Source organism: Anarrhichthys ocellatus, unplaced genomic scaffold (genome assembly GCF_004355925.1).
Source record: "Anarrhichthys ocellatus isolate YVR2014 unplaced genomic scaffold, GSC_Weel_1.0 scaffold48, whole genome shotgun sequence".
NCBI lineage: Eukaryota > Metazoa > Chordata > Actinopteri > Perciformes > Anarhichadidae > Anarrhichthys > Anarrhichthys ocellatus.
Window position 1 is genome coordinate 1,775,730 of NW_022280078.1, and position 23,620 is coordinate 1,799,349.

General features: G+C 38.6%; 1 protein-coding gene across 3 annotated transcripts; it reads left to right on the plus strand.

Annotated features, from left to right (window-relative positions):
- Nucleotides 1-1,750: 1,750 nt before the first annotated feature.
- LOC116395665 (regulator of G-protein signaling 8-like) lies at nucleotides 1,751-23,620 on the plus strand. 3 transcript variants are annotated; one of them, XM_031869721.1, is made up of 6 exons: nucleotides 1,751-1,972; nucleotides 2,399-2,489; nucleotides 14,105-14,215; nucleotides 15,151-15,212; nucleotides 20,293-20,459; nucleotides 21,473-23,620. In XM_031869721.1, the coding sequence occupies exons 2-6, from the start codon at nucleotides 2,449-2,451 to the stop codon at nucleotides 21,665-21,667; spliced, it is 576 nt and encodes a 191-aa protein (XP_031725581.1). In that variant the 5' UTR covers nucleotides 1,751-1,972; nucleotides 2,399-2,448; the 3' UTR covers nucleotides 21,668-23,620. The 3 variants fall into 3 exon arrangements, with proteins under 3 accessions (XP_031725581.1, XP_031725583.1, XP_031725582.1); XM_031869723.1 differs by lacking the exon at nucleotides 2,399-2,489 and having other exon boundaries at nucleotides 14,102-14,215; XM_031869722.1 differs by lacking the exon at nucleotides 2,399-2,489 and having other exon boundaries at nucleotides 1,752-1,972.

The window sequence follows — 23,620 nt, forward strand, 5'->3', positions numbered from 1 at the left end:
CTGTGAGGGACAAAGACGGTGTCTGAATGGTAAAGCTACGATACAAGCATCTGCAGCGTCATGAAGGTCACATATATCTGAACAACGATGTGGGCGAATATTTTTCATCACTCTTTCACCCTTTTGTGGTCTGCTTCCTCGCGTTTTGAAAAGGGTTTTGAACACACATAGTTTAAGTATCTGCTCACTGCTGGATGATGGAAAAATAGAATCAGTCAAACTGCAAGATTTCCTTTCTCAGCTGTGAGGGTGCATGCGTTTCTTCTTACGCCATAATGGGTGATTCAGGGGATCTATGCATCATTGCCGGGTGCGACAGGAAGAGACTTAATTCAGAACGGCCATTTTAGCTGTGTTACTCCTGACTGGAAGCACACCAAATGTTGTTGTTTTTTCACTCTTTTGTTCAAATGGTATTTGCTGTGGTTATGTAATTCATCAGAATACAGAAACCTCTTTTCAAACATCCCATCATCAACTCTTGGTCTTGTATTTCCATGCCTTCTCTTGATTCTTAAATTGGTTGTTTCAACATTTATATTTACAGTATTGATCCATAAAGCTACTCAAATTTCTTAATGGATTTTGCTTGCTTCTCGAGTTAATTCTCTGAACCATAGCTTTTACAGACTTGTGTGCAACCCTGAATTCTTGACACGATAGAATGATGTGTTTGTAAGTGTCTGAAATTGAGGAAAGAGAGAAAGAAGGATAGAGACATGGAACATGTGTGTGTGTAGGCAGTGTTTTTGCATGGTTCTGTGTGTGAGCGTGCGTGTTTGTGTGTGAGTGATTTTATGTAACACTTGGTTGTCTATTCAGTAGCAGGAATTATATGTCCTCTGCCAGGCTGCCTCCTCCACACTCTCAGCTCCTTGCAGATTATATCTTCCTCTCAAGATTGCAAGATAACTGTTCTGCACTCCCTCTTTATTTTCTATGCACTTACTTCATCTTCAATATGATTTTATATGCATAAAGGTGCAATCGCAATTCCTGTGTGCTTTGCGTGTGTTTGTGGATATGCAATATTTACTAAAGAGAGATACTGTGAGAGAAATTATTTGCTTGCTGTTGCTACCAGAAAGAACGTTCATGTTATTATTCCCATGGCACCTTCTGAGTGCTAGTTTACATGTGTGCACTGTATATGCTGTGTTAATTAACATGTACACAGATGCACATGGCATGGTAGTGAACCTGCTGTGGTCTGTGCTTAGTGAGCGAAATCCATCATTTACTATAAATCATCTGTGGAATACTTAGTCTCGCCTAATAATGAACTCTCCTTTCTAGTCTTAAACCGTATCCACTATTTCTCCCTTTGTCTCTTTCTGTCACATGCTCCAACAATTAATTAAAAAATGCAATGTAACATTAGCATCTTCAAATAGCTTATTTTGTCCATTTAAGGGTTAAAAAAAAACGAAAAAACAACCCCAATTTAAAATCATCACATTTCAGAAGCTGGATCCATTAAATGCAGAGCATTCATTCAGCACGAAATGAAAACAAATGCATTCTATTTATTCTAGTTTTCTGTTGAGGTTTTGACATAGCACCCCCAGCATCCCTGCTGCACTACACATTTACATCTCTTCAACCACAACATCACTGAACAGCACTTCTCCACTTCACAGATGTGTTCAGGTTGTCCTTGGAGATTTCCCCGTGCAAACAAAGCTCTCTTCCCCCTCCATCTCTCTCTTATTCCACCCCCTCTGCCTCTCCCTCTATCCGTATCGGCTCCTCTCTCCCCCCCGCGATTTCACACCAATGAGCATGCCGCGTGTAGTTCCCACTTGCTGGCATCAGAAACACTAGATATCTTCAGCTCTACAGATTCATACAAATACACACCAGCATTGGCTAGACGGAGGCTGCGTTCTGCCAAAACACACGTTGGCGATAGGCAGTGATATATAAGAAGGGGAGAAAGAGTCCAGCGTCTCTCGCACACAGCAGGCTCAAGGTAAAGGATCCATATTAATTTTTTGGATGACAAAGTGTTATGTAATTCTGCTGTGGACAAAGAGCTCTAGACATTAGGTGGGTCTTTGTTATTCTAAGTGCTTCACCAGGCTGATTATTATCTGCTGCTTTGAATAGCTTATAGTTACATCAGTAAAAACCCTGTTGATGAACTGATTCAACATATATGTGGAGCAGTGCAAACAGTCAAACTATTGGAGGAGAGAAATGCAAGCTCCATACAAGAGTGTCCTATTGCCTATTTTCCAGCTAATTCAATGCATGCTTGTGTTCATTCTGTTTGGCTGCATGTTCACATTTCTGGCAACATGATTGCTTATTCACGCATGCTTTTAGTAACATTTCCTGTGAGCAATACTGAAAATCACTTCCCACCTTCCCACCTTCCCTCCCTTGATGCAAAAAGCTCTGAGGGCTTTTCAGTCCAGTAAATGTCACTCATCAGAGCTATCAAAGATGGAGGAGGGCTTTGAAGCCCACGCAAGTGCCACCTCAAGGTGAGGTGTATCCAAACCCGTCCATAACATTTAGATTTTTGAATTTTAAACTCTTCTACCCCTACTTACCCTACCTTTGTATGTCATTGACCAGGGCACTTGTTATATCTTGTTCATTTGTGAGCATTAGAGGTACTATGTACCTTCAGCACATAGTCAGGGTGGCTGTTCAACCCTGCTTTGTGCTAATCTAGGTGATCACTTCATTTGTACCGAACAAAACATGAGAGTCGTATCGATCTTCTCGACAATTCTTGAATAAGCAAATGTGCTTTTCCCCCAAAATGTCTAGTCATATCTAAACCAATTGCTTTTATTTCCCTAAACATAACAATGAAATGCCATTCACACGATCTCTCTCCTTATGTTTATGAACTAAATTCCTAGAAATCTAAGTTGGACCAGGTTTTAAAATATAGGCCTAGCCTTCAATAACTTGTACGGCAGCTGGATTCTCACGATGACAGAAGATCACACAAAAATCTATTTTGTCAGACTTCAAGTAATGAGACCAATAAGCTTCCTGTGAGGAGCTTGTGTCGGCTACGGGTGTGGTTCAGGTGTGTGTGACACGATACGGAGAGGTGACTGTTTGTTAAATAATGGTGGCGTAGATACTGCAACGGTTTTATCAGAACTGGAGAGTATTTCTCCATTGAAAGAAGGGCAAAGATGGCCACTGAAGACTTTTCTCGATGGAAAACGTATTTTTGCTCGTCTCTCGACTGGCTTCGGAAAGCGTTTGACAGATTGTTCTGCCAATTATCTTTTGGAAGTTCTTGCCTTTTCCAACAGTTGCCAATGACGGCCTCTCAAATGGTTCTGTTAGCAAAGCAATCCGGCGCATCAGGTCTTATAGCCTTCTTGCAAATAAAATGAAGGTCAATGTAATTTCTTCAATCTAAGAAATGCTGGGATCTTTTGTTTGGTAGAAAGTAGATCCAATGAAAACTGTTGACAGCCAAGTCTGTAGATTATCCAGAGTAACATGAACACTGATTCTGGAAAAACAACTTGCTGTTTTCTTTATTTAAGTTTTTTATGATGTGAGCACCATAAACTAAATCCCAGTCATTGTATTTAGGTGGCAGCAGAAAAAACAGAAAAATAAATAATTCTAAATCAACTGTTATAGGTTGCGTTAGTTTTGTCACCACATGTGGCGATTGAAGCAAGTGATCAAGTGCACATCTGTAGCTCAACGGTACAAGTCAGCTTATGCTTACATGCATACTAGGAAACACATTTTCACATCCTGCTTATTAAGAGAAATGCTTTCAGTGTCTGCAATGCAAAACAAATAGCCTGGAACAAACTGATTACACAAGTGGTTAAAGGCAGGATGAGCGAAGACATGCGCTCAGACTGTAGCACTGAGCCGTTAAATCTAAATAGAACAAAGCACATGTCCAGATTGAAAAAACAAACACTTAAGTATTAAGTACACCTGCATAACAGGGTTTGTTACACATGGTGGAAAATGTGAATGGTAGGATGTGCTAGTGAATAACTTTCAGGCTTACTGTGGCTTCATATAACTCCATCACTGTTCTTTGTCGTTCTCCTCCAGACTGCAGTGTATGGTTATAGCTCATTCTCCTCATCAAATGCAGCAGGACCATATAAAGCCCATTCAAACCCAGTCACATCCCATCATCTTGGGATACAGCCTACAGTAGATGACAGGCTCTAACTTTTTTATCAACCAAGCAAAATGTTCTCCAGAAGCTAATGCAAGTCAGTGGTGCGCCCTTATCATCCTGAACACCAGTGTCACACATGTGCTTTTAATAGTCCTGTCCAGCCAGTACCGGGCAGATTTATTTGAATATAATCCGACGTAGCTCTTTATCAGATATTCGGCCAAAGATTGGGAAGTCGTTTTCACCCTCCCTTTACCTCTAAGGTGAGTGAGAGTGGCTAGAGGTCAGTTTTGAGATTTGTGTCAAATATGCAAAAGAGGTTTTTATTACAGAATATAAATATTTCAAGAGGCATGCCATATTAGGACAGTAGCTGTAAAGAGCTGGTTGGCTTTCTAAACATACTTTGCTGGATGAAAGCTGATCATCTTGCTATTTATTTTAGTTGATTTTATTCAATTAACGCACCTGGAAGTTGAAGCAACAATGAATCAATGTTTTTTTAATTAACAATGGCTCAAATGACTGATTCATGTGAAAGACGTGGCTCCTGGTGACAAACCTACCTGACCTTTTGGTTTTGCAGCACATTTACTGTATGGCTCACTCTTACTTCTCACCAACCTTGTTTCTACAGACAGCTGTTTTCAGTCAAAGAAACTCTTAGAATACGACCGTATGCAGCCTGCCCAGCAACAAACAGCAGACAAACAAAGTTTGAGATTGGCTGGTAAACATGGTCGACGATTTAGCCGCTGAGGAATTTGTAGAGACAAACAGAACTAAAAGGAGAGTGAATATTTGAACTTACACATCAGCAGAAAAATATCTCCAAATGAATGCTAATTTCACTCTGTGAAATATTGCTAATTACATGTCTGACCAGTGCTAATGCACTCATCCACTGGCCGGTCATGACGCTAATGATTTGGGTAGTGTCAAGCTCCATCAGACTGATTAGCGAGCTAGCAAATCTGGTTAACTAAGCAGCATTGCTCCAAAGATATTTTCTGTGCAACACTAATCACAATTTGGTGAAACATCTACCTGGTCAAGGAACTGAAATATTTTAACCAACCCTCCTGTAACAATAGATAAGTTGCAATTAGAGGGATGATAGTCGTTTATGAATGAAAGCTCATGTAATCTTCACGAGCAGAAACCAGTCACTTGTTTATCAAGAACGATTAAATCACGATGTGTCCCAAATAGTCCTCCAATGTTTTCCCAATGGACTGCACCATATATGCACCTGACAAAGCTCACACTGCAACAGTTTCTACTCGCTGGCTGCTCCCAAACCAGATGCTTACATATTGCTACGAGGCTCTTCACATCCAGGATAAAAGCAAGCTCCCCAGCCTATCGAAACGGAGCACAAAAGACGACATTTCTTTTTAGTCTAGGATGTAAATGGAAATCATAAATTAGCATATATGGTATAATCTAAGTAAAAATAAAAATATTATATATTCTGAATTTGGTCACGTAGCTCCATTCTTTATCATCAGCACTCATATATTCAGGTGCAATTTTCATTTAACTTCTATGTGAAATTTCAAACTATTACCATGAAGAAATTTGCCTGTGAATGTAATAAGCATATAGAAAATAAAAGTATAGGTGGATGGATGGGCAAAAAAACATGTAGCAATGTAACAAAAGCATGCACATGTTTGTCTGCACAATTCTGAAACAAAAAAGTGGCAACTGCAGAACACATGCAGGTGGAAAGAAGATACAATTATGAACATTGTATTATTTGTTGAGCAGATGGCCAATCTTTTTCAGCTTGCCAAACAAAATTGCAGGCTTGCACAGTGCAGTTCTATTCTTTCTGAGATTAAATTTTAAGCTGCTGAGGTTTGTGAACTGGACACAGATTAAGTTGAAAAAAAAATAGATAGAGGAGGGCCTGCGTGGCGGGGGGGGGGTGACATTAATCTAACCGTACATGGGTGTACCTCTCCGTTGATGAAAATGGTATCAGGGTGTTATGTGCTGAAAAGCCCCTGGGTAGCTCTATCCCAGATTGACCTATCAGGCTGTTGTGAGAAATGTACTCAGGTGTCATAATAGGAGACCTTACAGGAGTGAGAGGCCCCAGAGATTTATGGAACATGACAAATAGTAAAGAACATCATTCACTAGTCTTAAGTTTTAAAAGGTGCTAAACGCAAAATTTAAAGCATATTTATTGCCTCTAAATGACTCATATAATGGCTGACCCGGCAGCTTTGTAGCTAACGGTGCTAACAGCGCTAACAGTGCAAACACCAGCAACAGTGCTGACAGAGCTAACAGAGTTTATACCTGAGGGGGAACCGGAGGCTTGGCACTACACTTGCGACGAGCGTAAAGTGCAGAGGTGCGGTCATGAGCAAGCTATTGGGGCATACTCACATGCACTTAAAGAATTTTGTTTGAAATAGTTTTTGAAATGAGCATAATTATTGAATATTGAAACCTAGTAAATACTAAATGGGAAAAACAATAGTGGATTGCAAAATTATTTTTGAACTGTCACCTTTTTTAATTTTTTGAGGATAACAGGAGCCAGATGTATCAAACTAATGAATAAAACACAAGGAAATATGTGAAGCATGCGTGTTGTTTGCATCAAAAATATATTCTGTTTTATAAATCTCTTCATGCAGACACGATCTTAATCATCTGTTTCCATATTAATACTTCTACCCGCTGAACCACTTGCTCTATCTGTCAATGAAAAGTGTAATTATAGGCCTAACCATTGTGCCACGGCGGCAAGATTCTCCAACAATGTCAGATCAGCCGTATATGTGACTGTTAGCTGTGGCTATATACGGCACCTGTTTATTAATTCATCACAAGTACATATGAGCCATCAGTGGTGGCAACTAAATCATTCATATTTAACATCAAAAAGATAATGAATGATTCAATTTGAAGCACAATGAAAATCACATAATGAAAATAGAAGAGCACTCAGTAGCGCGCAGATCTCAGCTAGGTGTGTCCACAACGGCCGATGATTACTTAAACATCAAAATGCAAAGACAAAAAAGGACACCAAAAAAGACATAAATACAATTGAAAATAGTTATTATATTCAAGAGAATATAAAACAAGACATAAGAATAAGAATAAGAATAAAAAGTTACAGTGCAAGAAATGATTTAATAAAAGGGAAACCGAAAAGTCTTGAGCCTTGATTTGAAGTCCTGCAGTTTTCTGGGAGACGCTTGTGAATGTACTTTGTCCATAAACCACTCTGTGCTTTAATAACCAACAGTAGTATTTTTAAATCAATTATTTGACAAACAGGAGGACAGTGTCGAGACCTCAGAACTGGAGTGATGTGAAGTTTTTGCAAATCCTGCTGAGACATAAATCATTTAAATTGTATTATTATATTATTAAGATGATAGTTGGCTGACTTTCTATGTGTTTAAATGAGGCTGTTCAAATTAGGGTTTGAGTCCGTGACTACAGTACACCTAGATTTCTGAGGTTTTTAACATTGCTGATTGAAGTTAAGCACTAACTCTTAATAGTTATCACTTTACAGTTGACTCAAAACAGTGGACAAGAGCTGCTAGCACACGGCTACGAGGTAGTTGTTTTTGGAGCCAAGTGGGATCGTTACATAGTCTAGTCATGGCCACGTTCACTTCTTACCAATGAATATTAGTTTCCAGCCCTGCAATCTTCTGTAAAAGTGTGCGGTAGTCGTCTGTGGAGAAGGGGGGCATCTATGTGCTAAAGGCTTGTGCTTGGTAGGCCACGCTCAAGTTGTACTGGACTGTCATAAAAATGTTGAAATATGTCAATCGGCTATTTATATGTTTAAGTAATTACAGTTAAAGTCAATTATGCGTTTACAGGAGGCGCTGCTCAAAGTTTCTCACGAGAGAAAAACGAGAATATAAGCGGAAGCGAGAGCAAGCAGCAAAGCCGGTGTTGTCTTGAAAAGAATCAGCACAAGAAAGTCACAGAGGAGACAAAGAAGCAAAGCACACCGTCACAGCTCAGTGGTTCTGCAGAGATGAGACAAGCAAATGATCCTGTTTTAATGTTTGTGTAGAAGTGGAGGGGGCAGAGACTCTGACAGTGAGTGAGTGACTGAATTAACAAGTTCATGAATTAGAATCAATTAATGAATATGTGAGAGACAGCTCCCAATAAATGAGGCTGTGGGAAAGCAGGACAGGCTTTATGGCGGAAGACAGACATTTACAAACAGTTGTGAATTGTTTTATATATTATTATTACTATTAATTTAGTTGGTGACACTTTAGTTAGCGTGAGTATTAGTAGTAGTAACCACAGTATCAGAAGAAGACTTAGGACAAAAACATGATCTGCTATAATTGGGCGCAACCTAAAGTGTCCAAGAATTCAGCGAGCTGCTATTTTAAGCTGCACTCAGCAGGAATGTGAGGTGTGACCTGTCCTTAAGACGCTCTTCCTCTAACTGGAGAGATGACACGAGACACACGTGGCCTCTAACATCAACGTTAACGTCAATGCAAATATGTGCACTTGAGCATTCATGCACACGTCATCATGCTGAGTATATTACAGTAGAGTCTATTAATCAATACTGTGCACGTTTGCTGCCATTTCTCAGCAGAAGATAATGCATAGCATATTCATTTGAATTCGCTCTGTGTACATGAATCTAATCTCATCATGCAAACCCCGTTTCATAATCACTTTGCAGCATGTCAATTAACACGTAGCCATAGAACTGCTGGGTGTCTGCATACAGAAATGAGGAAACAGAGAGAAATCTGAAAACCTGCATTGCACCAAGTTAGGTAACATCAAAGAAGATGTTCATACGCACACACTCGGACACAATTTCCCTGATCTAGATTTTTACTTCCTAATCCACCAACCCCAACAGGGATATCAGACATCAGAGGTCTAGCGGATGTTGCTTGCACTTTTAGATGCATGAGGCGCACTTGTGTAAATCTGAAACATTAAAGTGCCGTTGCTGTTTTTAGCATCTTTCCTCCAGGAGCCGGCCCTGCTGCATGGCTGAATAGAACATGCACTGCTTCCTCCTGACTACATGGATTTGTCAGGGATTTTATAAATAGCTCAGTGGCAGCACGTGTCTGCACCATACTGCAGACGAAGAATCTAGCTCACAACAGTCAGCGAGATACAGATTTGTCAAGAGAGACAAGGAGAGAAGGAATATCAGGAGGGGGGGGGGGGGAGGTCTGGTATCATGTTATTTACAGTTTGGCACACGCCAAATGGATTAATCAATATGTTCACGTCTTCCCTCATCAACTTCACTTGATGACCTTTGTCTGCTCTAAAAAGGCACATGCTGACATGCATACGAATTCAACCTAAATAAATTATTGAAGCCTGGTTCCCTCTTCCAATATTAATGTACTAAAGCTGCTGTACAATGCGCCAGTTTTTAATATTTGTGTTCCCATTTGTCCATGCCACTCAAGGATTCAAGGCCAAATGTTTTATATGAAATTCAAAGCATTAATTGCAGTGTACTGATGCATAGAAAACTTGCATGAAATAATATCCCAAATTTGTACCTATCATGGCTCTATTCAATTATGCAATCCATGAACGGCAGTGCACAGCTAGAAGGACGAGGAGCTTAATAAGCATGACTCAGTGGTCGAATTTGACTCAGATGAAGCCATGAAAAAGAGCAAGACAAGTAACAAGGCATGTGATTCTATTATTCATGGTCCTCAGAAGATACATCTTAATTGATATAATTGAAATAAAATCTAACCACAAGATCCATTTAGTTTCTTCTCTGGAGCTTTTGCTCACTTGTCATTAGCTGGCAAAGCTTGCATGATAAGTTCAAAAGCTCCAGAAGAGCTACTAAATTGACCTTGTAGTGAGATGGTTTTGTTACGGGAAACTTTTAACTGGTTATGAAACTGTCTTGATTCAACATTGATGCCTCAACATGACCTACATGAGGAAACGAGACCATCAGCAAGAAGATTGGCTATTGTTATCTAGTTGTTCTTCATGCTGTTCATCCGTGCTACCGGGTCGGATTCTGCCGTATCCTGAAACAATCATGCAGGTTCACCATGAAAGGCCTTCAGCTCAGACTCCAGCGTTGCCTCTAGCCCAGACCCTGCTGCAGTAAAATTTGAAGTTTTCAAAAGGGAATCTGGTGCTCGGAAACACGACCGCTTTTGTCAACAGGGTCCACCAAAATCAACACGAAATTAAAGTTCCTAAAACTAACTTTACCGAGTGTGTCCAACAACTGTTAAAAAAATTGCATAAGCTGCATGTTCCCCAGAGGATGTCTCCAATTCATTTGAGTGGTTTGGTGACCTGTTCAAGCCTTACACAAATATTTCACTTACATACAGTATGTTACACAATGTTATGGGTGCCGTGTGTTTCATGAGCACATGTATGCTCTTCAGAGGAATAGCCCTTCGCATTGTGTGATTCTATGACCTTCATTGTGCTTTTCATCCTTAACTTTATATTGTTTAGCCTCCCTGAGTGCTTTCAGAACAGCGATATATCCCAAATTAGTATTGGTGTAAATGTTAGAGGTGTTGGAATTCCTGCCATCATTGTATAATAAAGTCATCTGAACAGCAATTTTGTATAACCTTCCACAAGTCTGCGGGGAAATCTGATGTAAAACTCAACCCTCACTGGTGAACTTCAAACGCATAGTCAATACATGGCCTGCTTCATTATAATTTGTATTAATCCTCTCTGAAAATAACTCTACATTAGCAAATGAAGTGTACCTTGAGATTATGACTCACACAGATGACACGCAAACAACTCTTCCAGTCCAGTGGATCTGTTTTATACATAACATGGCTGTTTCTGGGGCACACGCTGCGAACACTTCAGTGTGTTACTTGATTTTATTCTTGATCGGTTGGAAAAACTTCAGAAAGAGCATGTAAACAACTCTCCACTAAAACCCAAACAAATGCTCCCTCCTCACTGGAGAGTGTGTGTCAGAGTGTGTGTCAGAGTGTGTCAGGTATGTTTTGTTTTTGTTGTTTTTTTAAACTCATATGCAAACTGTTATATTTACCCCTCTAGTGCTCACACATAATGAAAGCAGACAGCCATCCAATTTTCATTTAAAAGCAATAACAGAATCAGGATATTAGTCCAACCAAAACACAAATGCACACATGCTGTCTCTCTCACACACAAACACACTTGCAACAAATTGTCTGAGGAAGATGAGCACACAAAGAGACAATTTAAAGAGCCTTGGCATTAATGTGGTGGATAGAGTCCATTAATTCAAGCAAATGGCTTTCAGGTGACTAATGAACAGTACATTTAAGGCAATGTTCCCAATTGAATGTTCAAGCATCAAAACAACCCACTGTTCCAGTTCTCCTACTGCAATGACACCATCTAAGAGACAGGAATACTAGAGGAACACTTAGAGTGAATAGACAAATACTATGAAAACAGATACATGTTGTTTTAGTTAAGCCCGTCAGTCTATTGGAGTTCTCCGGAAACTTTTACAAAACAGATCCATCACAAAACCTAAGATACCCCTCGGGTAAACACTGAACACGGGAAGACTGCCGTCCACTACTTTGAGCCCCATAAATGGAATGAGTTGGAGAGGATTTAAAAAATGAAATGTGTCATTCCACTGGCCGATAAAACGTGTAATGTTAAATATATTTAGGTGGATCGTCACTGATGCTGTGTGTGCTTTTGTTATGTCTGCCTGGGTTCTTTGTATGTTATGTTCATCTGGTAATTTTTTTGTTTTGTCTAGCTATGTTTCTCTGCTGTATTCATGTCCCAGAAGAGATCTTGATCTCAATGAGATGATTAAGCAGAGGTTATATATATGTATATATGCAATATAAGCTCTTAATGCTCTATTAAAGGAATAGTTTGACACTGAGGGGAAAATGCTTATGAGAGTTATATGAGAAGATTGAAACACTTCTAAATGTGTAGCTGAACCAAGGTATGAAACACATCTAATTAACACCTTATATCTTGTATGTTTAATCAAAACAAATTCAAATATAGTCCGGCTCATAAATCCAATGGCGACTTTATTGTTTTCATATTATTTAATCACAAATATAATCTTGCAGGATTTTTCCGAAAAAGTTTGGAATACTTCTTTTTCTTGTTAGAAAGGGTTCAACATTTTAATTTTTTATTTTTCACTCATGCAGCATTTACATTTCACAGTGGGAGTCAAGGGACAAAACCCCTAATGACATCAGAAAGGGGGTGAAGCAGAATTCATTCATTCATTCATTTGTTATATCGTTGTCTTTCCTCGTGTCATGGCCCTTTACATTCTAGCTTGGATGATTTTGCCTGAATGTCATGTCCTTTAGATGGTTATCATTAATGTTTCCTGTGAAATAAACCTACTTTTTCACAAATGTTTTGCCTTTGACGGAGCATCTTTACAACCGTGCCCCATCTGGAGAGACCAATGTGTCCCGGAGGGAGAACATTGACGGATAGTACATGGCAGCAGCAGTGTACTAATAAAATGGGACAGATTGTGATGGGGGGGATATGGTTCATTTCAGTGCATTCAATTCTTGTTGAGTGTAGTGAATTGAAAAAAAAGAATGATCACAATTAAGGGCCATCTTAGTGACTATTATTAAAAATGTCATGTATTTTCCAAAGCCAAAAAAATGAATAATTTACTCTAATCATTATTATTAATAATAATTCTAGAGGGTGGTGGGCAGTCTTCTATCACAACGATAACTTTGATAGGTGAAGTCTACGTCGTCTGTAAAAGAAAAATACGGCAAGCACAGAGCTGCAGAACATATTTTAAGCTCATGCAAACTGGATATGTTGGTGAGACTATCAGAGACAGTGCTGCCCCTAGAACTCAGTTGCAGTCATGAATTGTTGCGTAGGAGGTTTTCTTTAACTCTGCAAACAACACTTAAATAAGAAACCTTACCAGTTTGGGAATTTGGATATCAGGGATGTTTGAAGCTCCCTGCCGATTGAGGCATAATGATTCAGCTTCTTGCATATATGGAGTTGCACCTGTTGTCTACCTCCAGTCCAGTCCTGTCAGTTGGCCTTATCTCTCTGCATCTTATATCAGTTGATTCACCAGGTCTCCTAACAACATTGTAGAACTTATGCATAGGCTGAATATCTAAAAGGGGCAGCCCAACTACATGAAGCATAAACATATGATTAGCCACCCTGGCAACAGTTCAAATATGGCGTGTTCTTGATGGTGCTAAGCTTACAATAAAAATGCATTTTACAGTTTTATGTGATTTGTTGACTACAAGCACTGAGTCTTAATATCATATTTCCACTTTGTTTTGTTCCTTCCACACATACAAAACTGTAGTCCACAAACCACTGGGTGACGCCATGGTGATGACCTCCACTTCCACTTATATAAAGTCTATGCCACCAACTTTTTGAAGTCCTTAATAATTTAACTGTAACTGTAGCGCTGATCTTTGTGAATTGCACTGTTTTTGGATTGAGGCCATGGAAATGGGCAGATTTGCACTAAATGTAGACGTATTTCTTAATTTAAAAACATAAAAATGTGATGCTATTTGCTTAGCAGCGCAGTTATGGGTGCGTTTTACCTTTGCGGGTGCTTTGAGCACAATCCTATTGTGAATTCTTCCCTAGAAGATGAAGATTGAAGACTTTTTTCTTTGCTGCTGCCTTTAATTGAACCAGATTCAAGGATATTAATCAATTTCCTGCATTTCTGCATTTTATTTCTTGAACTGCACTGCAGCAATTCTATTTTTTAGCTTTTTCGTGTTTTAATGACTGTTTTTAAGGTTTCAATCAGTTTTTAAATCTCCTTTTCTTTTGCCTTGTGTTTTGATGCTTTTAATGGTTTTATGTGAAGCAGTTTGAATTGCCTTGTTGTTAAAATGTGCTATACAAATAAACTTGCCTTTCCTTTGCTTAAGTATTGTGTGTTTTCTTCAGCAGGATCAGCACCATGAAGACCAGACTAGGCTGCCTGTCCAACAAATCTGACTCCTACAGTGACTTCTCTGAGTTCCTGCCTCCTGCCCACGAAACCACTGCCAGGTGTCTGAAGTGAGTCTGCCAACAAATCCTGCGCCTACTTCTGTGGGACTACAATTTTGTAACAAATGAAATTCAAAGCTTCTGTTGTGTTAAATAACTCTCTAGACCTCACACTTGGCCTTCAAAATTTGGAGGCGTTATGAAATTACATTCAACATTTTAAAACTCTTGAAGGACAAAGAAAGTCTTGTTTCAGATTTAGTTATTTTAGTGGGATGTTCAATGTAATGTACTGTCCTGTTAGCCAAGATAGCCAGCAACATAAATGAGCAATTCAACCTTTTGTTGTTCATTATACTAAAGATTAGAGTGATACAATTTAACTTTTTTTTTTTTTTTTTACCCTCTAATGCCAATAGGGAAACATTTCTCTCAGTGGCATTTAATAATGCCTTGATTTGCAAATATTACAAAGTAATATTATGCATAGGATGTGGGTGGTCAATTAAAGTACCTCCAAGAAAATGTGTTTTCCCTAATTTGTCAATCCAAGTAATCCAAGTAAACCGACAATGTTCTCGGACACAAAATAATTTCATAAACTGTATAGAGAAATCTGGCATTATTAAGAGACGTCACTTTGAGATTTTAAGTTGACGAGAATGTTCTTCATGTTTAGCCTAACGTTCCAAAGATGGAGCGGTGCAATAATCTTAATGCATCCCTCTAATCTCCAAGAGACTGCGTTCCATCACTTCATAAAGAGCATTAACATGTGAAGCTATTGTTCTTCTATCTCATCTCCTTCCTCCATTCATCATTCTCTAAATTGAACCAGATATTTCAATTACATGATGGCCTGTGAGTAGAGAATATTTCATACATCAAACTCTGCTGCCCTTCAATAATACATACAGTACCATCTTGTGTTCAAAATGCATGAAAGCACAGTGGTTGATCAGCTTCTTACTCAGGCAGTGTCCTTTTGTCTTTTTCACCGTCAGAGTATCAACGGATGAAGTTGTTCGATGGTCGGAATCGTTTGATCATCTCCTGTCTCACAAATGTAAGTAGACATGTTCTATTTTTCACGATGAAGAAAATTAAAGCCACTTTAATGTAGCAGTAATGCTTTTCTGTTTACGAAATAGAAAGTCTATTTTTTTGCACAGCACAAGTCCATTTCCCCCCCTCCATGCCTGTCTTATGTAAGGCTCTCATGTCTGTGTTGTGAGGACTCCTTCCCGCAGAATGAGTCACATGTCTCTGACCTTCCCCATGGACCTAGCACAGACTCACTCACACAAATCCATCAGCACAAACAGGACGGGCATTTATTTTTTTAACTGCTAACAAGCTACGTAACCCAACATCAGTGGTATCGAATTATCTGGTCTGAGAGATGAAGGGAAAACACAAGTGGATTCAGAGCATGTGCACTTTTTGAGATTTCTTTTCAATCTCTAGAAGCACTCCAGCACACACTCTTGCTGCTCTTTGAGTGATATGAAAACCGACCTTTGCCTATCAACATCCTTGCCTTTTACTGATCCCCGGAAAGGAAAGAAATTTAAACTTGGATTAGAAGACAAATATTCATTCGGAAGCAGGGAGACAATAAGAAGCTTTCCTCCTGCTTTGATTTTTGTATGATTGATATTAAAAACTCTGATAGTACTTTTCTGGAGAACAAGTAAAAACAAATCATCTTAGGCTTGTTTTATGTTGTTAGATGGTTGGAGTAAACTGTAAAACAAATGTTTATTTTGCAATAACAGTGACAGAAACCACGGCTCAATAGGTGCCACAAGAAATAAGGAAAACAATAACAGATAGAGAACGCTATTTGCTCTGAAAAAGCCACTATAATAAAAGATAAAGACAAGACAACAAACAATATGTACATTGATGTATTGTTTAGAGCTGTAATTACCGTACTGACTTATGATTAGACAAAGTTGATCCAAGTCGGTTGTAGTCTATCCCAGTTTATTTTGAGAACTTGTAGAGAAAATCAGTGTCTAATGTTGAAAAGGAACCGTGTAACGTTTTTGACAAGCCCACAGGAAGAGTGCATGTTTTGTTACAGATGTAGATAAAATATGTTTACGAAATTTAGAAATGATCACATCTATCTTTTTTTCCACAAATAAACATTACAATGCTCTTGAACAATAGCAAATGTTTGGATCACATTAGTCGGAAACAACACAGCCACCACTGAAATCTAATTCTACAAAAAGCATAATACTCCTAATATTAATGTAGTCTGATCATTATCTGACACTGTGCAGAATTAAAGAATTTACACGATGAATAAACATGCAAAAAAAGCAGCTGCGCAGCATCAAATGTTGATTGAGGATCGGAATGTCAAGAATGAAGCTTCAAACTATTCGGTACAACCCTAATACACTTATCAAATAAATTACCTCTGGAGGAAAGTCCGTTGTCCTCACTTTCACTCTCATTTCTTGGCCATATTCCACTCTGGATGTTTGTCCAATTATTGCAGCAAGTCTCTCATCTGGGGTTACCAGATTGGATGGCCCTTGTCCTCCTCTTCCACCTGGATTCCTTCTTCTTGGTCTGATCTGTTATTCTTCTTTTCGCTTAAACTTTGTATCAAACTGTTTTATTTTATTATTTGACCTGAGCCACAGTCCATATCTCAGGGGATACAACATTCACCACCTCGCAGCCCTAGTCTGTTTTTTGTTATATAATCATCTGTCCAGTGGAAAGTTATTTTGTATATATATATATATATATATATATCCATTTAGATTATTAAAGGGCCATGCTTCTTTTTTACAACAACTTCAGCGCTTTCTCCATGATAAACCTCAATCTATCGAGAATGATTCTGGTTGACTAACATTCGCACAGTGAGAAGAACAAAATTGGCCGATTATTTAATCTGACTATTAGCAAATGTTTCATGAAGAAGAAACATGTTAAGCTAGGGATGCAACTAACTTATTTTCATTATCGGTCGATCAGCCTATTATTTTCTTAGTTAATTGATATAATTATTTTGGCTAATACTTTCCCAGAGCCCAATGTTATATCCTCAGAAGTTTTGCTTTTGATGGATGTCTCTTTAATAAAAAAAAATTCTTGGGTGTATTGTATTGTTTTCACAACCCATCTGTAATCACTTCTGACTGCTGAAACTAAAACTTGTATTTGTGATGCCTGCAGTGTCTTTTTCCATTTTTTTAGATTTTTAACAATTTTCAGTCCTTAAGCAGAAAAGAAACTGCCTAGTTTTGTCCTCAATCGCAATTATCTTTCAAAGCTTTGGTCTGAGCTTGCAAAACTAGGATGAACCACTTTTCACACAGGTCTGTCATCAAAGTGATTATAGTGATCATATCAAACACTGCTGACAAGGGGATTAGAGACAGCCACCCTGGACTGAAAGAAAGCTGTAAACAACCTGCACTCACATGACAATTATCTGTTTTGTCCAGATCAAGGTTCTGACACAACAAGTTTGTTTGTTACAGAGCCAAGAATAGAGCTGCCCCCCCCCCAGGCGGAGAAAGCGTGCCACACCTTTCCTTTTTCAATTGGCCACACACATTAGAGAGGTGAAATACAACAAGTAACCGAACGCACATACTGTCAAAGCAATAAGACCACAGTACTGAATGTTCCCTTGATAGGTTATATATATATATATTTACCTCGGCCTTAATTTAATTCAAAAGGAGGGATAGTGTTTACCAATTACACCTGACTGCATTCTCGTCCCAGTGTGCAGCTTGAGTCTCAACTGATTGTCTCAGCCCCAGCTGCTGTGCATTGTCCACATTACTCCCAGCTGCTCCTAATTGCTCTGGTGTATTTAAGCTTGAGTCTCTGGACAGCCTCCTGTCGGTCCACTAAGTTCCCTTGCTGCTCTGATTTAAGACTTTCTCAGCTAGATTCTCTGCTTACATTCATGGTTTGCCTCAACTCAGTCTTCACCTGCACTCTGGTTTCAGTCTGCCTGCCTTCAGAATACCCTGTTCTGTCTCTCTCAGTCTTCCTTGCTCTATGAAGATATATCCAAACTGCCTCAGTCTAATCCCTCAATGTACCAAGCAACAAACCCTCAGCCCCTCTCCTTTCCAAATGAAAGGTACCTAAAAACGGACATAACCTTGGTCTTGTGTCTGCTTGTGGGTCTACTCTAGTGTCACATAATCTACTTTAGAAGTTTTTTTGTTTTTTTTTTGGTGCCTGAGTTTTTCCCCAGCACCATAAACATCCTGCTTGTGGTCTCATATTATTCTGCTCATTAAAAGTTGGTGCAATGAATGCGTCAACAAATATAGCAATGCACCATCAGAAGCAGTCAAGCAGACTGCTAACATAAAAACAAAGTTGTGAACAATGCACGATCGGGCTTTGCAAATATATTAAGAGGAAGTCAATGCACTCACACACTTGACTTTAAAGCGGATATGATCAATATTTTACACAAAAAACTTATCGAATGACAATGCGAATCTATGTGCCAATGTGAAACGAGTTGATTGTAGCAATGCAGCCCGGTCTCACCAATTGGTGTATGAATGACAAAAATATTTGAGTCATTTAGCATGTAATAACGCATTGTTTCTTGCTTTTGCGCATTGTTATTTGTACACCATGTAGTCTGACTGCAAGGTAAACTAATTTGTGTGAATATGCTGCACTCTGGAACACCGGTAAACCTCGTCACTTGTTCTAAGTGTTATTCATTTTTTAAAGGTGCGTTAGTGATGTGCTTATGTACTTACTTTAGGTCCAACCATGATGTGTTTCTTAACCCAACTAAGTGGTCTTGTTGCATCACTGTAGTTTTGTTGCCTAAATATTTCCATGACCGTTTCACGGTAACGACGTGTTGTTTAAGGACACACAAAAAGCCAAAGATGTGTATCAATGGCGGCGGAAATGTTGTGCTATTTATTTGCCTTCCCATGAGATCGGGTTGAGTGATGATGCTAGACAGAATTATCACCTGCATCTTTGCAGCTCCCCTTAGCTTTACGTAGCTGTTTAGTGAATTTAAGTTGATTAATTAACTGTCCGGTCCATTCGGACCTTTCAGCTTATCCATCCGTCCATCCAACCATTATCTTTAACCACTTAATCTTCTTTAGGGTCAGCCATTGAGCTTAAAATAAGGTAAATAGTGGTGAAATATTCTATATAGATTTTTCAACAAATAAATGTGTTAAGATGTTTGATTTCATCAATACATTTTTGGTGCAAAAATTACAAATTGTGGGTTTCAATCCACATTTATAAACATAGCATGCTTTTAAATATGTGGCCACTTTATCACAAACTACTGAAATTGACATAAAGGAAATATGCCAACTGTAATCTATGATGATCCTACCCATATTTTGTATTCTCAGCAGAGGTCTTTGGTCTCTGAAAGCTTTTCACAAAGTGTGTCACTTGGGAGAAAAACCTTTCATCCACTTTCCAATAAGTCCAAGTAGACAAGCGGGAACACTGTAAAAGCTTGCAAACTCCCTGTTGCTTGTGATACCACAGTTACTTGGGGACATACAGCAGCACTGTGTGTGTGTGTTTGTGTATGCCCGTGTCCATGTAAACCTGCATGTTGTTGTGTACACACTCATGAGAATGTGTGTGTTTCTATGTAAGTCATATTTTTGAATATGCACGGATGGACCATCCCCTCTGCTCTGCCTAGCTTTATTAGGTAAACAGCAGAAAGGAGAAGGGTGGAAATAATATGTCTGTGTGACATGAGCCGATAGAAAAACATGCCCTTCCTCTGTGTTATCATCAGTGGGGAGCACATTAATTGATCACTTATCTTGACTGTTGGAGACAGCAAAAAAAAGCGATCTCTTCGTGGGAGTATTTTGTTCCAATTTTGTTTGTGTTCTAGTCATGAGAGACGTTTTCCGCTTCTGGGAACACGGGTGTGTACATACTGGAAAAATATCAACCTAGGGTGAAGGGTATTATGACATGATCAAGCTACTCTATGATGAAGAAGAACAAAAAAAACATCCAGTATCCTGCTGTACAGAAATAGGTGCTATGCTGCAATATCAATCATGTTTGTGAAGTGCCTTTGTTGTTTTTACCACCTCCCCTTACCTTCTCATTCATTTCTCCTTTTCCAGATGGCCTGGCTGCCTTCCGGACATTTCTCAAGTCAGAGTTCAGTGACGAGAATATCGAGTTTTGGATGGCTTGCGAGGAGTACAAAAAAATCAAAAGCTCAACCAAGCTTGTGTCCAAAGCAAACAAGATCTTTCACGAGTTCATTGATATTCAGGCGCCCAGAGAGGTGTGTGTGTGTGTGTGACTGCTGTTTAATGTGTTTTTCTTTTACAAACATTTTTTAGATCAATATACTATTGTGATATCAGATTGAGACCAAGGTTACATTTCACATAAACACTGCTGTTATGTCACACAAACTGTAAATGTACTTTTGCTCTACTAATCTAAACGTTTCACCTTTTTCATGAAAGTCGGTCTCTTGGTTAATTCGTTGATTGTTAGAACGTTGATCATGAATTGTGCAACATTTGTACATTTATTGGCTAACGTGATGGATAGCCCCACCTCAGTTTGGTCATTAGCTTCATTTCCTGTTTTAGATTACTGACTGGATTACAGCAACGACTCCCCTTAACTAAACCACACAATAGGTAATTTGTCATTACCTCCCCAAATGCGTGTTTTCTGATCTGAAACTGCCTTGGTTAAGGTTTGGTCAGGTAGATAAAACTACTTGGTAAAGGTCAGGTGGTGTAATAATAATAATAATACATTTTATTTATATAGCACTTTAAAAGGCACTCAAAGACACTTTACATGTTAAAAACAGAAACAATAGAAGCATTTATAATAACAAAATATACGACATAACAGTAAGAAAAAAAAAAAAAAAAAACATTAAAAGAAAGAGAAAAACATACATGACTGACTTTAGAGGTTAAAAGCAGATTTGAATAGGTGAGTTTTAAGTGCAGTTTTGAAAGTGGCGAGTGACGAAGAATGTCTGAGGTGTTGGGGGAGGGAGTTCCAGAGGGAGGGGGCAGCAACGGAGAAGGCCCTGTCCCCCAGGTCCGATGCTTGGGACAGAGTAGGGGGGGTAAGGAGGTTGGCGTCGGTAGATCTGAGGTTGCGGTTGGGAGTGTGATGGTAAAAGCGTAAAAGTAAACAAAAAGTCCTTCAAAAATAAAATGCAGAGTGTAGAGTTTGCGGAACAGTTAATGGCATTTGTGACTATGACTTATTGTGGGGGACCTTCACTTTTTAAAAAAAAAATGTTTGCTCTCATTATCCTGTCAGGTAAACATTGACTACCCCACCAGGGAAAAGACCAAGCAGAGCCTGGGGGATCCGTCCCCAACCAGCCTCAACGAAGTCCAAGCTAAAGTCTACAGCCTCATGGAGAAAGACTCTTACCCACGATTCCTCAGGTCCAAGATGTACCAGGGTATATTAAACAGGGCAAATGCTCAAAGTCAGCGGAGGTCTGTTTGACCAAATCCGATGAAGACCACAGATGACATCAAACTGGACCTACACTGTAAATCACTAGTTAACCCTTTGACATCATCTCTGAATACTGTGAATCTGCAAGGATGGGGGCGATATGCTTGACTGTTTCCTTTGTCTACACCAGCTCCATGCATGCAATCCCTCTAGAAACGAAGTGTCTTGGTGGACTGCACTCTTCAGTACAGAAGAGATTTCACGAGGATAAGCTAATTGTTTTACCTCCAGTTAGTGCTGGGCGATATGTTTTAAAGATATAATCACAATAAAAAAAATTACCTTATCATGCGATAACGATATTTATCAGACACAAACCATGACATTCAAATGTATGCTGGCAGAACAAAAAGCATTTGACATTAAACAGACTACAACTATTAAACAGAGCAAGCAACGATTGAATTGTCACAACCAACTCTTGATATTGTTTAGCTGTAATTCAAAATATTTATTAAGAATTACAGCTGCTAAAAATGAAAAACTTGAGATGCAGCTGAGAGTTGAGGGTTGTTTTCAGTTGAAATGCATATCTCATTTCTACTGTACAGAAAATCAAAGATCAATATCAAAACATAACTTCAGCAGGACCTTTTTTAAACTGACATGTAAATGCCAAAACTTTATTTTGGAGCACTTTATTGTTTCTAATCCTCTGATTATGAACCATTTCGGTAATGGATTTAACTGATGTTAGACATGATCTCTGCTGGGGCATGACTAATGCAGTTATTACCATGGAGGTCTTGTATTTTTGGTCAGAAATAAAATAAATGATAAAACACAATTTCCTAAATGCAATTGGCGAGCTCCATTGGTTAAACTTGATTGACTTGTTGGGGTTTACACAGTTAATGCATGTAAAAAATAAAGGGATAAATATCATTAATGTTTTATCGCCCAGCACTACCTCTACTTATCTTCAGTTCTTTAGGAAATAGACACCGTTGTATGCAGGTGACTAGATCTATAGGGTAGTTTATGTGTTTACATTGAACAATGAAGTGAGTGAACACTTAATATCTCAAACTGTGCCAAATTAGATTGCACTTCGATATCGATATAACTACATAATCCTGTGTATTGTAAACTCTTGGAGGTATTCTATGTGTATAAGTATAATGAAGGGTTTGGGTTACTTTTTGTTTTCAATTCACTCCTATTCAGCAAGCAGAAATGTGCTATCAACCCTTTTTGAGAAGTTTCTGTATGTTGTGTATATACAGTGCATCCTATTGGAACATCATTCATTGGCGACCAGGATTATGTAGAGATTTATTATCGTTCATATCTTTTTTTATTTGATTTAGGCCATTTTAACTAAAAAAAACAATTGTTAAATGTAATCTCTTACAATCAACATTGGATTTAAAATGACTCAATATTTGCCTAAAGTTTGGAAGTACTGACAGGTAATTAATTACAGTACCTTAATAAAGTGAAAATTGCAATTTATCACATAATTAATTTGCTACAATTTACCGCATAACGAGCATGCATTGCTTCATTAGACTAAATATCAAACATTGGCCTCCTGCTAGTGGTGAATTGAAAGTGACAGCCCAGACCCCCAAATAATCTGTTCCGAGTTGAAAAACATGTTGTGCAAATTTCCTAAATAATTTTCAGCATGATGCAATACTCAGAATAACTATTTAGATATCCTTCAACTTGTACAGGGGGTAATGTAAATGTCTGCAAAGAAATGTGTTTGAAATGTGCTCCCTCAGCATTTGCACTCCTTTTTAAAATAAGATTTGAAAAGATTTCAGCGAAGACAAATATTTTTCTTTGTTGCATGTGCACCATAAAGGCCAAACTGTTGGAAATGCAACCGAACTGGCTGAAGAACATACCACCCTATATGGTATGTTACTGTGTTCCACATGAATGTAACCTTCCCACTATATTTTGCGATTAAAAAATGAATCTGCATCTATA